Source organism: Charadrius vociferus, unplaced genomic scaffold (assembly GCF_000708025.1).
Source record: "Charadrius vociferus isolate BGI_N301 unplaced genomic scaffold, ASM70802v2 scaffold341, whole genome shotgun sequence".
NCBI classification, from domain to species: Eukaryota; Metazoa; Chordata; class Aves; order Charadriiformes; family Charadriidae; genus Charadrius; species Charadrius vociferus.
In genome coordinates this window covers 3613603-3628054 of record NW_009646847.1, presented here as the reverse complement: position 1 = coordinate 3628054, position 14452 = coordinate 3613603, and the positions used below count along the sequence as shown (strand labels likewise).

At 38.8% G+C, this 14452-nt stretch overlaps 1 protein-coding gene across 1 annotated transcript in view; it reads left to right on the top strand.

Annotated features, from left to right (window-relative positions):
• SHCBP1 (SHC SH2-domain binding protein 1) overlaps positions 1–13514 on the top strand; it is a 17074-nt gene extending 3560 nt beyond the window's left edge. The window contains exons 4-13 of the mRNA XM_009894094.1: positions 887–1095; positions 2213–2305; positions 4931–5164; positions 5266–5434; positions 6709–6829; positions 9935–10066; positions 10982–11100; positions 11857–11943; positions 12280–12421; positions 13192–13514. Of these exons, the coding sequence (XP_009892396.1) occupies positions 887–1095; positions 2213–2305; positions 4931–5164; positions 5266–5434; positions 6709–6829; positions 9935–10066; positions 10982–11100; positions 11857–11943; positions 12280–12421; positions 13192–13514 (1629 nt within the window). The remainder of the gene's footprint in view (positions 1–886; positions 1096–2212; positions 2306–4930; positions 5165–5265; positions 5435–6708; positions 6830–9934; positions 10067–10981; positions 11101–11856; positions 11944–12279; positions 12422–13191) is intronic.
• The last annotated feature ends 938 nt before the right edge of the window (positions 13515–14452 follow it).

Here is a 14452-nt window from a genome sequence, read left to right as displayed (position 1 = left end):
ACTGTGAGTATTTTGGTGGGAGGGCTGTTCCTAAATCAAAGCAATGCCTTCAAAGGCACCTTGCTTGAAACAGGCAGGAGGAACACCAAGTTGGAGCCGTGAGGTAGAACTCTCTGGACACAAAGGGGATAAGTACTTGGACCAGAGCTGACTGTTGTAATGTCTTTTCAAATATCAGGCTCTGATCACCTGACAGTGTTTTTAATCAGTAAAATTCTTCCTTCTAGCCCACTTTGGTACTGATAATAGCTCTTCCATGTTGTATACTCCTGTCACAGACCCATTGAGGATTGCTGGTTTGGGACACTCCTTTTCCAGGTCTCCCAGTGTCCAACTCGTGTGTCTTCGTGCAAACCTTGGATGTTCAAACTGGGAGTTCCATTATATATTTGAAAAGTGCAAAACTTTGTACCCCTCCGCTTTTCAGCCCAATTAGTAACAAAATGGTTTTCAGTGGCCCAGACTACCTCTTTGGATTGTTTGTCTTGAGGGCACTTTACAAAATGAGCCCCAAAGTGGTCCCTGAGAACTGTAAGGTATTGATTTATTTGAGTCTGGGGATACTGCTTTTGCCTGTTTCTTAAAAAAAAACAAAGCAAAAAACCAAACCAGGGAAGCAACTTAATGGCCGGAGTATTATGAGGGATTTGAACGAAGTTTTGAATGTGGGAAAGGCTCTACCTGTGTGGTTCTGAGAAGCTTAATTCTGGGGTTGTCACTTCAGCTGAATGGATTGCCTTTGCTGTACTATGCCACATGCATTGGTTTGTGTGGGTCAAGTGGCACTTGCATTATGGCCTGCTGACTTACGCCTTTCATGTTAGCCTTCCTCAGCTGCATCTAAGGTTCTGCCTAGAGAAATCTTAAGAACTATTTGTTCCAACAGGTTGTTGATGTGGAGTACTCGGCTCTGAAAGCAGTTGTGCAACTCAGTGAGCCTTTCCTGTGCGAGTCGCGGGTTAGCACCTTTACCTTGGAGTGTATGCAGGAGCTCTTGGAGCTGAAGGAGCGCCAGATACCACTGCAGGAGCTGTGGGTTGTGTATGATGAGTCGGGAGAGTTTGATCAGACAGCACTAGCTGTAGAGCATGTCAGGTAAGAAAATGCTCAAGGTTTAATTTTTGTCTTGAACAATTGCACTCTGGTAGTATCCAATGGGTGGTGCCCCAAGTTCTTGTAGGCATGCTGGCAGCTCCACAAACCAAGCTTTCCAAAGTAACTTTGATGACCGGTACTATGAGGAGACTGGTCACAAAGAAAACCTGTGGTGTCCTCTGCAGCTACAAGTAATCGCACAATCACAAGATACATTTAGCTGCAGATATTATCTGCTTTTTGTGTCAAAAGGGTTGTGTGTGTCTGTGTTGCTCTCTCTCTCTCTTCTCCACCCCATGTTTCCTTAGGCTATATGCCGTTGCTGGCTCTAGTGCAGTGTTCCTTTCTCTTCTATAACGTTTTGGTGGATTTTTTTTTCTTTTTTTCTCCTCATTCTTCTGTTTTTCTGCATTTTGCCTCCCCTAAATTTGCTCTTTCTTCTTCAGGTGTTTGTTCAGATCTTGCTACTTCTATTTTCTTTTTCTTGATCATTTCTCTGTGTCTCTTTTCCATCTCCTTTGCTTTCATGTACTGCATGCTGTTTGAAAGCTGTCTACAAATAGGCAGTAGGACTGGATGAAAAGCTAAAATAGGAGGAATGACCTTCCTGTCTAGAGAATGGTCTGTATTTACGAAGTGGTGGGTGCGGGAGGAAAAGAGGAGGAGAGACTCATTCTGTTGAGCAGTGCTCAGTAATAGAGATCTAAGCTTGAATGATGGAGGGGAAAAACTCATTATGGAAAAGAAAGCTTAGCTGAAGGCTGCCTGGTCAAAACCAAACAACTGAAAAGTCTCAGGATCTTGACTGTAAGTCTTGTTTTCAAATCCAGCTTTTAGCTGTTCAGTCTCTTTTGATGAAAGGCAGTGAAACTCTGGCTGTTACAAATTTTGAACTTAGAAAAATAAAATAAAACTCTTCATGCAGTTAAACAACAGACAAGAAAGATAACTTCTGTGCATACTGAAAAGTTTACAGCATGGTAATATGGAATTGGAGAGAGGTGATGCTTTGAGATGAATTCTCAAATTGATTACATTTGTGTTTCCAGTGCTGTTGTCTCTGCTCAGGTAAATGTGGCCTCCTTTGTGTGTTTAAACGCTTGCTTTGCTTCAAAAGGTTCTTCTACCAGTGCATTTGGAGGACCTGGGATGAGGAGGAGGAAGATGACTTTGATTACTTTGTGCGATGCGTTGAGCCTCGACTGAGATTGTAAGTGACATTGAGATTGTAGGAGAACCTTTGATATTATTAGGGTGTAACCACGGGAAAGGGTTATGTGAGAATTGTGACAAACAAATAGATTTCAGATAAAACTGTTCACTGGTAAATCAAAGCAAGGTTTTGGTTTTTTTTGGCAGCGTTCACTGTCTGATGCTCAAAATCTTGTAGGGAGAGATGGGGCAACTGAGGTTGCCACTTGATTTCTGAAACCTCAGTTTTTCCCTGTAATCCTTGACCTTCCATCAGATGGCGCTCCAAATCCAGCTATAGCCTCCTTCAAATTGCAGGCATAGGAATTGCAATCCTAATTATAGCTAGCGTAGGATGCTCTGATACCTCTGGGCATAGAATAAGAACCAGAAGGGAATTGAATGTAAACAAAAACTTGTAAATTGGTCATGCTGAAGGAGGGATATGTGTATTTCTTTCCGTAGTGGGATTAGTCGGCCTTAGGTTTTCTGAAGGAAGGTAGGGTTTTAATGCTGTCCAGCCATATGGAACTGAAGCGGTGCACAAGGGCACAATCTGGTTATATTTTTGAGGATGCTAAATAACCAAAGCACACCATAAAATGTACCTGGAATGAATATTGAAAAGTGATTTTTACTGTAGTTTTTCCTCTGAGAATTGACGCAGTATCTGTTCATTATGTCTTTCATGACTGTCACTTTTCAATTCCTTTTCTTTACTTATTATAACTTAGCATCATGAGTATCTGGAAGTTTGTGTGTCATTCAGATCCAGGTTTGATACTGCTATGATGCTGGGTAACTACATCAGTGAACATTTATAAACTACCCTGAGAAGATATTTAGAATACAGTATAACATGGGCTAGAATATAGCATGTGCTTTACAAAGAAAATTAGCATAATTACCCACACTAGAAAGGTGGCTGCGACCCTCTCATTCAAACAGGACACAATGTGACATTTGAGGACTGTGATATGCCTGTATTTTTCTGAGATCATACAAATTAGGAGGAAGTGTTATATATGAAAACTATGTTTCTGAAATGTTTATACTTGTAGGTTCCAGCAAATGGCTATTCTGTTGTTGAGGGTTTTTAGCATTATGAAGACTTTGCATGGAATGAAACCAGAATGCAATGATGTGCCATGGGATAATATTTTCGTTATTTTTTTAACACTGTGCATGGCCTTACAGTCATTTTAGTGAGAATCCAAAATATTTAAACAATGTCTTCAAGCAGAAAAGTAAATGTTATTGTTTCTTGTTCTCCCATATCGTGCTTCGTACAAAAGCTGTCCTAAGCTACGCTGATGTTGGTGCTATCTGCTTTTGATCTAAGCATGGATGTGTCAGCTCAGAAATAACATTAATCTTCAATGCATGGAAACATATGATGCTTTAAACTTTTCAGATCTCTGGTGTGCACTGTTTTAATGAGAACAGACAGTATCTTAACACTGTGTATTAGGTTGTACTAGTCTTCTGAGGCAAGTAAAGCTGTATGAACTGTTTAACTAAAGCTTGAAAAACAAGTTAGTTTTATGCACTTTCATAGTGACCAGCTCTAAAATGTAGAGTATGTGTTTTAGGCCAAATTATGTCCGACATTCGGTTTCCTTCAAATATTTTATATTGGTATAAATTCTCTTGCTGTTAATCACACTGCATCGACTTACTCTGTTGCCTCTGATAACCCCATTGCCAAACTTTTGTGAGGATTTTTGTATTTCTGTACATCCTGTTTATCAGAACTGTGTAGATAGTGACTGCTTTGACTACGTATTTTCTTGCTCTTTGCAGAATGCTTTAAGTCCACCCTGTAAAGAACCTCTGAAAGTTGAGGGAATATCTTTGCCCTTACTTCGTGTAGCCTTTTGAATAGAGCTATTTGTACTGTGTTCTGTTGATGCCCTACAAAAATGGTGTGAGATAATTAAATCTTGTTTTATTTGTATCATTAATTGCTGCCCAGCTTTTTGGTAGTGACCATGATTGGTCTTACATGATTGGCCCTGGAGTTCTTGGCACCGTCTAGCTGGCAGATGTCCTCATCTTTCTGACTTTGGCAATGCGACTTTGGGCTGGCATTTTCTGGCCTGCAATTTAATTTGTAGAGAATACTCTTGGGATGGTGCAAAATTTACTGTGCAGTGCCTTCACATCTTCATCTGGTGCTGATAATGATTCCTTCTTAGTCATTCTGTGGTTTTGTCCAGGTAGTTGTTTAGATTGTTGCTAATAGAGACTTCATGTTGTAGTATTTTTTTTTTCTATTTCAGACAGGATTTTCTCAGTTTTTCTAATAAATGCTTAAAAACAGACTAGTCTTTGTATCTAATTCTCTTCTAAATTCTTACTATTTTTTTGTAGCTGTGCTTATGCCTTTGTTTTAGAGCAAGTTTCTGGTAATTGTGTATAATTTTTCAATGTGGATGGGTAACCATTTAGAAAGTAATATGTTTGTGTCTGTTCAGAGCTTTTGGTTTTGCTGCTTTCAAAAATTTTGAGCAATATTAATACAGACTGTAGAAAATCTTGACTAAAGTACTGATGCAGAACTACTCCGGTTCTGTCCGGGTTTGCATTTAATCTTTCAATATTGTAAAAGCAAAATATACTGACCCCTTTCTCTGAATTGCAGGCATTATGACATCCTTGAACACCGTGTGCCTTCTGGGCTTGTAGCTGATTACCAGAACTTGTTGTCTCAATGTGAAGAGCTTTACAGGAAGTTTTTAAATGTGAGGAACAGCATATCAAGCAGTGATTCGGACTCAGAAGTAGGAAATGTCTCCATGGTGGAAGGACTAAAATTGTATGAGAAAGTAGAGCACTTAAAACAAAAGCTAAAACTGATTGAGAATCCTCTGCTGAGGTACTTGGTGGGTTTGTGCAAGGAGGAGGGCCATGTGGGAAAGTATACATGGACGTTCTTTGCGGAAGAAACAACTCACGTCTTTGTTGCCCTTGTTTTAGGTATGTGTTTGGTTACCAAAAATACAGTGGTCTCCAAGCTAAAGGACTGAGACCAACGGGTACCAAGATCACCCATGTTGTATCCTCAACCATGATGGCAAGTCTGCTGCAGTCATTGATAAGGGACAAACTTTGCCCTGAATCTTGTGGCGAAGAGCTAGAAATACAGGTACAGTAGCAGGAATTGTCTGTCTACTAATACTTTGTTCTCCTTAAGAAACAATGTGGAAGACTAAGTTAATTTATCATGTGCAAGATACTACATTTGCACGGTGTTATTTTTTTGTCAGTCCAAAAAAAGTACTATAATTTAAACAATAATTGATAACTGGATGATACAAATAATTTCTTTTAATTCATTTGTGTCTGCTGAGTACTCTATACAAGCAGTTTCCTCCCTGTGTGTAGGACATAATGAGATAAGCCTTCTGTAACAATTCTATAGTGAAATATGGTAAGGTACTTATATTTAGTTTTGAAATACCTGTGTCTTTTGATGCTACTGATAATGATTTAGAGTTTGAAGAAGGAAATGTCATTCTGTTGCTTTAGTTCTGTGTAGGAGATATATTTATTTTAGAGCCGTTACGTTTAGTTTTAGTGAATTCGGGCAAGACTTACCACTTCAGCAGTTAAGAACAGTCTGGATGCCTTGGGCTCAAATGAGAGTGCTTGCTGTATTCTGATCAAGTTCATGAATTACAGATGGGCAAAGTGGAGCCACAGGAAAGGTCCTGGATTAACTTTTGGGCTATAAATTAGATTTTCTGACTTGACAATTGAAAAATGCTCTCACTATGCTTACCCTGGAATTTGCTGGGAAGAAATAAATGTGCAATTTTTCTGTACTATTTTTTTGTCCTTCAATACAGAATTCCCCAGTAATATTTGTGAAGGATATCAGTCTTCCTCCTTTGGGCAAGAAAAAGGACCATGTGGACCCCCTATTTGCCACTGTAATATCTGAACTCTGTTTTCGGGTGACTTGCACCAGAAGCAAAGGGTTATGTCAGTGTTCAGACCAGCTCAAATCTAGTTGCTGAGCTGTTTGTAGTTTTTATTTTCCTTACTTTCTGTCTTCTATTTCTTCAGTAATTCAGGGCAAGTCACTTCAGGCACAATTCAAATGTTGGCCTGGAACCAAGGCCATATTGAGATTTGCTTTCTGGTGCATATGCTCTTCAATCTGTCTCTCTGCCCCAGTTTTCTCATGGGGGAATGGACATGACACAAACATCAAAGGAATGTTTTAAGGCTGTTTTTGTCCAGAGTGTGCTATTATTCTTGAATTCAAAGTAGAAATTGTGTATTATCGGTGCCGTTAAAGGGGGTTTCTTTCAAGCAAAAGCAGCAACATTTAATTGAAAAGCAAGCTTTAAGGGCATAAATGCGTCCATTTTTATAGAAACTTCAGGAGCTGATTATATTGTTCGTCTTTTACAGTTTCACAATGATCCATTGGCAGCTGTAAATGCCTGTTATGAAGGAGACACCGTCATCATCTGTCCTGGTCATTATGTTGTAGATGGCGTGTTCTGCATTGCTGATTCAGTTGAACTAGAAGGTAGAAGGTTTGCTAGCATAAAGGTCTTTAAAACAAAGTGTTTTAAACTAGCTCTGCATAAGGGTTTACTTCTTGCGGAATTTGGCAGGAACATTTGCTTTTTTTCTTCAGAGGGTTCCTATTTCTGCTCGTAGAGCCATGTCTAATGCAGGATGGAGTAAGCTGTTTCGTTAGCCGTAGTTACTTCTGCAAATAAACTGCAAATTTTGCTGATAAATGGTGAATTCATCATTTCCTCCTAACTATTTGTCTGGATAAATGCTGGTTATATAGATAATAGAGCGGATTCAACAGAAACATGAGGGACTTGGTTTTGGTTGTGTGGTGTTGTGTGTTTTTTTGTTTTTGTGGTTTGGTTTTTTTTTTTTTTTAAATCTAGGAAGCACAGAAGTAATTCTGAGAGGCTTCAGTTTTTAGATCGAGTGACTTAGAGTACTTGAGAGTTGTCCTTGTTCTTTTTTATCTGCCTTAATCTGCTTCAGAGGTATACTCAGGGACTCATTGCCAGAATAGCACTGGTGAATACAAAGGGAAAGTTCGAGTGCTATTAGAACTTAGTTTATGCCACTTATTGCATGTAAGTGATGTGTGTGTGTGTGGGCTGCCAATGTGAATCTGCATTATGTAAAGCACATGGGTAGAGGAGGGAGCTGTTGATTTAATGTGTGTATTTATTCTGTAGAAACAGACACAGCATATGTAATTTCATTTTTCTTGCAAAATACTTGTTTTAAATACTTCTGCTATGTCTAGGACACGTTGCTCTCTCTTCCTCCCAATTCTTGTTTTCTCAATGTAATTCCTCTGCTTTAGGCATGCACGCTCTGTTGCAATGTAATAGTCTGTATGTCACTGGGGCTTGTGCAGCTGTTCAGATGCTTATTTAGCTGCATTTTTATCTTGTCAAAACTTCTTAATGGGAAGAAGGCTGGGAGTTTAATTTCCTGCTGTTCTGGACTTTATTTTTCTTGCCCTTGAGTGTTGTTTTCTTCCTCGCCCTTCTCTTGTATATGTTTGATTTATATAGATATGCGTGCTGGTAGATGATGAACCTGCAGGATAAAGGACCTCAATAAAGTGCTTTATTTATCTGCAAAAATGGCATTGTTCTAAAATTGTGTGGAGTGGTATTTATGACAACTGCGTTTCTAGCTTTGAGGAAACAGTAATACAAATGGTGAAACAGCACACCTATTAAAGGATGAGCTGCTCTATTTTAAGGAGCAAGGCATATACATATGTATCTTTAGTATGAACCACTCTGAATAATGAATACATGCAAGGGTATTTAAGCTTCTTATACGGACTCTTGTTAGAGAAGTGTTTATAGCAATAGTAGCAACCAAAACCATTTGAAGTAGAAGCATCAAGAAAAATCTTGCTGGCACTAATCTGAGTAGCTGGCTGGTTTGGTGGCTTTCTTTGGATGAAGGGGTGACTCATCAAAGATATAATGACACTTGGCTTAGTAGAGCTTCTATGTTTTTCCAGCCACTGTGCAAGTCAGTACTGAGGTTGAAAGTATGGGGATTAGTAAGTCAGGGATGCATAAAAACTTACAAAAACTAAATAAGGCTAAAGCAGTAGCCGCTGCAGGAAATCATGGTAAGGATAACTTTTAACACTTGACAAAAACATGTAGCAAAGGCACCTGAGAACTTCCCTTCTGCTTTTACAGTAGTTGCTCAAGCTGGATGGAAACCTGTAGCATCAGCCCATCTAGTATCTGTGATCAGTGTTACTAGATGACAATTGCCTTTAGCTCCTGTGGAGGCACTTAGCTTACAGGCAGGGTGTACAGCCGTGACCACCTTGTTTATTGAACGCCACTTGACAGCAGAGTGAATCTTTCCTTCTCTATTCCTTGTCTTGTCACCCACTTCCTTCTTACTGCTAGAGCTGCTACTTCGGAGGTGAAGTGTAAAGCAAGCTAAAGGCATGGTTAGAAAAACTGCAGGTAGTCTGTAGGACAGTTATTCCTAAAACTCTCTTCTTGCCTTGGATAATAACCTCTTTCTGTAGTGGCGTGAGTTAAACTAGATCTGCAATTTGCTGTCTTGTGGTGCTCTCTTTTTACATGCTGGAAGTAAACTGCCGTATGCCACCTCCTCTCCAGCAGTGACCGTAAATCAGTAGCAGTGGGAAAAGATTTCTAGATAGTATAGTATCAATCACTTAACTTTGCATTAAATCTGCTGTCTTTAAATCTTTCTGCCAACTCTTGTTCAATGTTTTTTTTTTTCTTTTTTAACCTTTCTACTTACACATTACAGTATTTATTTATGTACTTGGTTAAAAGCTAGCATCCTGCTCAGGCACTTCTTATCTGAGTTTCTGTGTGCTTTCAGAAAATGATAGGACTCATGCTGCTTTAATAGACATTGCATTATTGCTTTCCTTATCGTGATTCTTGTCAGTGACAAGCAATAAAAGCTTTACATGCTCATAAATTTCCCTGTAAGTGGTTGAATGCTGACAACTGCGGATGGCTTAGTAAATCAACGTTGGCATATGCTTGTGAAAGTTTCTTTTTAATCTGAATTAATCTGGAAGCCCGTGTAACGCAGGAACATTAAATTTTGACCCAAGTTTCATTTAAATAGGGAAGTTAAGTGAAGCTTCCTAACAACATCAAGTCCTTTGCACTTGCTTCCTTGTGTTGTGGTGTGGTGATGACTGCATTTTCCCCCATGCTCTTTGGAACCTCTGCCTGCTCTAGTGAACTTCTGTATTTTGAAAGCAGACTGCAGGTGCCTGCGTGTTCTTGATTACTGCGTCTCCCTGCTCTGTTGTAACTTTTGGGAGTGAGAACTTTGACCTTGGCAAATGAGAGCTCAGTTACCCGTTTGTTCAACTGTCTAAAATAACTTTGCATTTTATTGCGTGTCATTCAAGTAAGGTAACTTTTGAGTTTGGTTTTGAGTGCCAGTACCTTGGTACAGAGGGGATGTAAGATATAGCCTAGCGACTGGATGGAAAATCCTATTCAAGATATTAGACCTCAAGCTTTAAACCTCCTTACTTAATTTAAATGTCTGTTATGTACTGAGCAGCTGACTATTACCAGTTATTCATCAAACTTGTATCTTTCACCTCTGCTTTAAGGCTATGGCCTGCCAGATGACATTGTCATAGAAAAACGAGGGAAAGGAGACAACTTTGTTGACTGTACAGGAGCCAATATAAGGATCTCCAGTTTGAAGTTAGTGCAACATGATGCTGTGGAGGGGATTTTAAGTAAGTATAAAAGCATCTTGACCTTTTTGTGAATCTTTCATAATGTACTATTAGAATTAAAGCTGGGCCACAGTGTTGGAGCTTACTAGTTTTAACAAAATATTGCAGAGAGGAGCTCTACAGGTATAAATATCAAGGCTTCCCCTTTTGTTTAACTTGCTTATAAGGTGGACATCAAAATAACTTCTACTCTTTCTACTTTCAAGTTGTTGTGGCTCTTGTGTTTTATTCTTGTACTTGGATAAGATCATTTGACTTGATCCTTTTTCTGCTGCTAATGCATCCTGACTCTGACTGCTGCACAGCCTGTGTCAGACTACCTGGAAAAGGAAATAATTCTTCTTACCACAAAAGAATGTCCATGGCAGTAGTCAGCTGTAGCTGAACCCAGACAGCTCTCTACTGAGGAATGGTACAGGCTTTAGAAGTAGTTTAGAACTTTGTTTGCTGAGAGCACATTCAAACAGGCTCAAATAATCCTAAATTGTATCCAATGAGCTTATTGGCCCTGGCCTTCTGTCTTTGCAGAAGGTGGTAATTAAACAGATGTTTGGTTTTAAACATGTTAAAATGTTTATTAACATCTGTATACACGTATTTAATATCTTATTAATTCAAAAGTCTCTTAGGAATGTAATGAAAAGAATAGTTGTTGTCACTTTCAAAAAATAAAAAAAGCCAAAAAACCTCTAAGACAAATCTTTGACTCGTGCTCCCTTGCAGCGGTGTTCCTGCTTATATTAGAAAAATGGCATGAGTTCAAACCATGCATGAGCAAATCAGTAGAATCAACCTGAAGTGGATAAAATAGTAATTTATCACACTGCAAAAATGCTACAAGCCCATCTATCTGTAGGAGAAGTTTGCCTTTGCATAACTGATTCATTTAACAATATTTGTCTTCTGTGTACGTAGATGTCCATCATGGGAAAACAGTCCTGGAGAATTGTGTGTTACAGTGTGAAACGATGGGCATAACAGTACGAACATCAGCTGAGCTAGTAATGAAAAACTCAGATCTGTATGGTGCTAAGGTACAAACAAACTCTTAACTCTGGCTTGCTTCCTAAATTAAAATAAAGGTTTCTCCTTGGAAGTAATTGAGTCAGTAAGGGGGTTACTTCTGTCGCTCTTGAGAGAACCTTTAAAAATTCATTTTGGGCAGTTACGTGTTATTGAGTTTAAGAGATTGGAGGCTACAAGATTTCTGGGATCAATAGTATCCACTGAAGTGTCTCATGACATTTTGTGTGTGATAATATGAAAATGATGTGACAGGGGACATCTGTGAATTGTTGCTGCATTGCTGGACTGATAGATGTCTTGCAATACATTTAAAGTGATTTTCTGTTTTCTGTGCCCATAAATAATTTTCTCATTAAACCTTGCTTTTTTTTTTTTTGTGGAAACTAAATGCCCTTTTTGGATGCCTTGTCTGTTGATTCTTACAGAAGGATGATAAACGCAGAATTGAACTCTGATTAGGACATTTCAATTCAAGAATGATGGGGCTTTGAATGCTGAGGTGCATGATTAAAGAACAAGAAAGTAATGCAAGGCTGTGCAGTTACTCTTTACCAGAGCTTTTATGGACTGGTGGCAATAATGTTATCCATGGGGCCTCAATCTTGAGTATTGCTGCTTATGTTGGTTAACAAAGCTGTGAAGCTGGAGTGGTAACACAATTTTGCATTGTGCAAACTGGTAGACGAACACAAAGAGCTGCAATGGAGTTGTCAAGTTAAATGTGCCTGAACTGTTTGTGAATGGCTGTCAATTTTATCTTGTAGGGTGCTGGTGTGGAAATATATCCAGGTAGTACGTGCACCCTGTTAGACAACGGCATACACCACTGCAAGGAGGGAATACTTATAAAGGTCAGTTCAAGGCACAATGTACTTGTTTTTCAAAAGCTTATAGCTGCTAGAATTAATGCAAATAATTTGCGTTTAGATTGGCTTATAACCTTACTGCCTTATGGTAGAACTTTTATATGATGATAATGGTACTTGTTTGCCTTGGGTTGCCCCATCAAAACAGTATACTTGTTTTGTTTCTTATCTGCCAGAAAGAAAATGCCTTTTGCAATGTCACTTGCATAGGCAAATAATAAAATTCTAGCCAATACATAGAGCTGATTCTACCTAAAACTGGAATATTTTGCATCCCTTTAGCTGGACATAACATGTTGGATTTCCATTTCTTTGCTCTAGAACTTCTTAGATGGACATTATGACATCCCCAAGATAACCATGGTCAATAATATGATCCATAATAATGAAGGATATGGTGTGGTTCTGGTTAGACCAACAATGCCCTCCGATGTAAAGGATGCTTCAGCAGAGATAACAAAAGGTATTTTTGTCTTCTTAGAAGAAACTCCTAAAACGAGTAGATCTAGTATACCTAGGTTTTTGGATTGCATAACTCATAATCAAGTGTCTTAAATTTTCTAATAATGTCAAGATTGACTTAGCTGAAATAAATTTTCATAACTCTCAGAACACTGGAATTTCCTAAAGGATGAACTTGCTGCAGAGAACTACTGTGATTGTCTGTGCTTCGTGGTGTATGTGCACTTCCATTGCAAAGTTGTTACATTCCTGATCAATGCTCTGTGCTCCCTGCTAAGCAGAGCCTGTATGACTGGCCTCCTTGGGTCATACAGAAAAAAGAGTATGATCAGCGAGAAAGCAGATATGACTTCTCTTACAGCTCGTCTGGTTCGTGGTAATTCTCTGCTCGTTTTTTCTTTCGTGCATTAGAGCTGAGACGTGCTCCCAGCACAGAATTTTTTTTGTCTGCAGTAAATAAAATGTGATGACTGTATTTCTCAGGTTATGTCTTCTTGAATAAGAACTGTCATTAAGTGCAATGTGTAATGCACTGTAATTTTCTCTACTATCACTATCACTTGGCAACTTGAAGTCATCCCAAGAAGAAACGTTTTCCTTAAGGAGCTTACACTGTATTTGGAATATGTAGCTATCGTTAAGTAGTTATCCAAAAAGTGAGTGGGATGAGGTGAAAATGTTAAGACTGAAGAAAATTTAATTCCAGGAGTTTTAAATGATTTGGCTGTTTTGCGTTATTGTTGATGACATTCTTACTGTTTCCTGACTTAGGGAATACACAGCCTACCTGTTCAGGTGGTGGGACAGCCTGCGTAGAGGCCTTCAGGCAAGAAGAACTACATGAATGTATAACTGATGAGTTGGACCTTTATGAGAGAGCTGAGATTTCAAAACAAGATGAAGGCAATTATGAAATTGCAAATGAACTCGGGGCTACTTCTGCAAAAAAGAGCCAGATGCACAAGAAAAGACTGAGTGAACTGGGAATTACAGATGCTGATGACAACCTAATGTCACAGGAAATGTTTGTTTCTATTGTGGGCAATCAGTTCAAATGGAATGGGAAAGGAAGCTTTGGTACCTTTCTTTTCTGAATGTCCTGACTCCTAATGGCATCGCAATAAGAGATTTGCACAAGCTATTCTTTTCACTGCTGCTTTCCAAGGAGTTAACCTGTTCCATTAGCCTTCCGTGATGTTACTAAAATGTGATAAATATTTATTAATAGTATATATATTGCATGCTGAAACTTTGCTTTCTTGCTGCACGTATGGATAACATAGTAGAAAACAGGATTCTAGCATGGGCACTGTGCATGTGTTCTGCTAATCTACATGCTGCTTCTTTGTTAGCTCTCTGATGAATTCTTTAGTGTATTTATTTAACTTCCTGTTGTAAAAAAAAATCTTCAAAAAAAGAAATATAGATAGGGTTCAACATGGAAGAGTGGACAACAAACGTGCAGCAATTAGTGGTACATCTTCCTCCGTATTTTTTTTAAAGTGTCATTAGTCTGCATCTGACTCCTGTAAGCGATTGACATACTTAATTTTTTACACTGAACAGAAGCTAGTGAAATCCTCTTCCTTAGGAATATAGTGGTTGGCTGCCATTTTTCATACTTGAAGGATTTTCTAGAAAACCCTTTGGAAGGGTAGCATCATTCAGTTTTCTGTGTCTTTCTGTGCCCAGGTCTTTACTGCCAACAGCTATCAGTGCCTGTGTGCGTTTTCCTTAGGGAGGACAGCATCTAACTAAACTCCATTAATCTGAATAAAGAGAAATCAAAATAGATGTCCTTCTGTCTATTAGTTGTATTCATACTGTACCTTTCAGTGCATTATTCTAAAATTTTTAAAACGGAACGCCCCCTGTAGCAGCTGGAAATTAATGGAAAATTTTTTAAAATATCTTTACACTGCAATCTTATCAGCCCACAGCTGTGGAACATTCAGTAAAACAAAGGCACTTCGGTGGCTCACTCTTGCGCATTATCAGTTTTTACTTGAGGGGAAAAATTTGAAGGACTGCC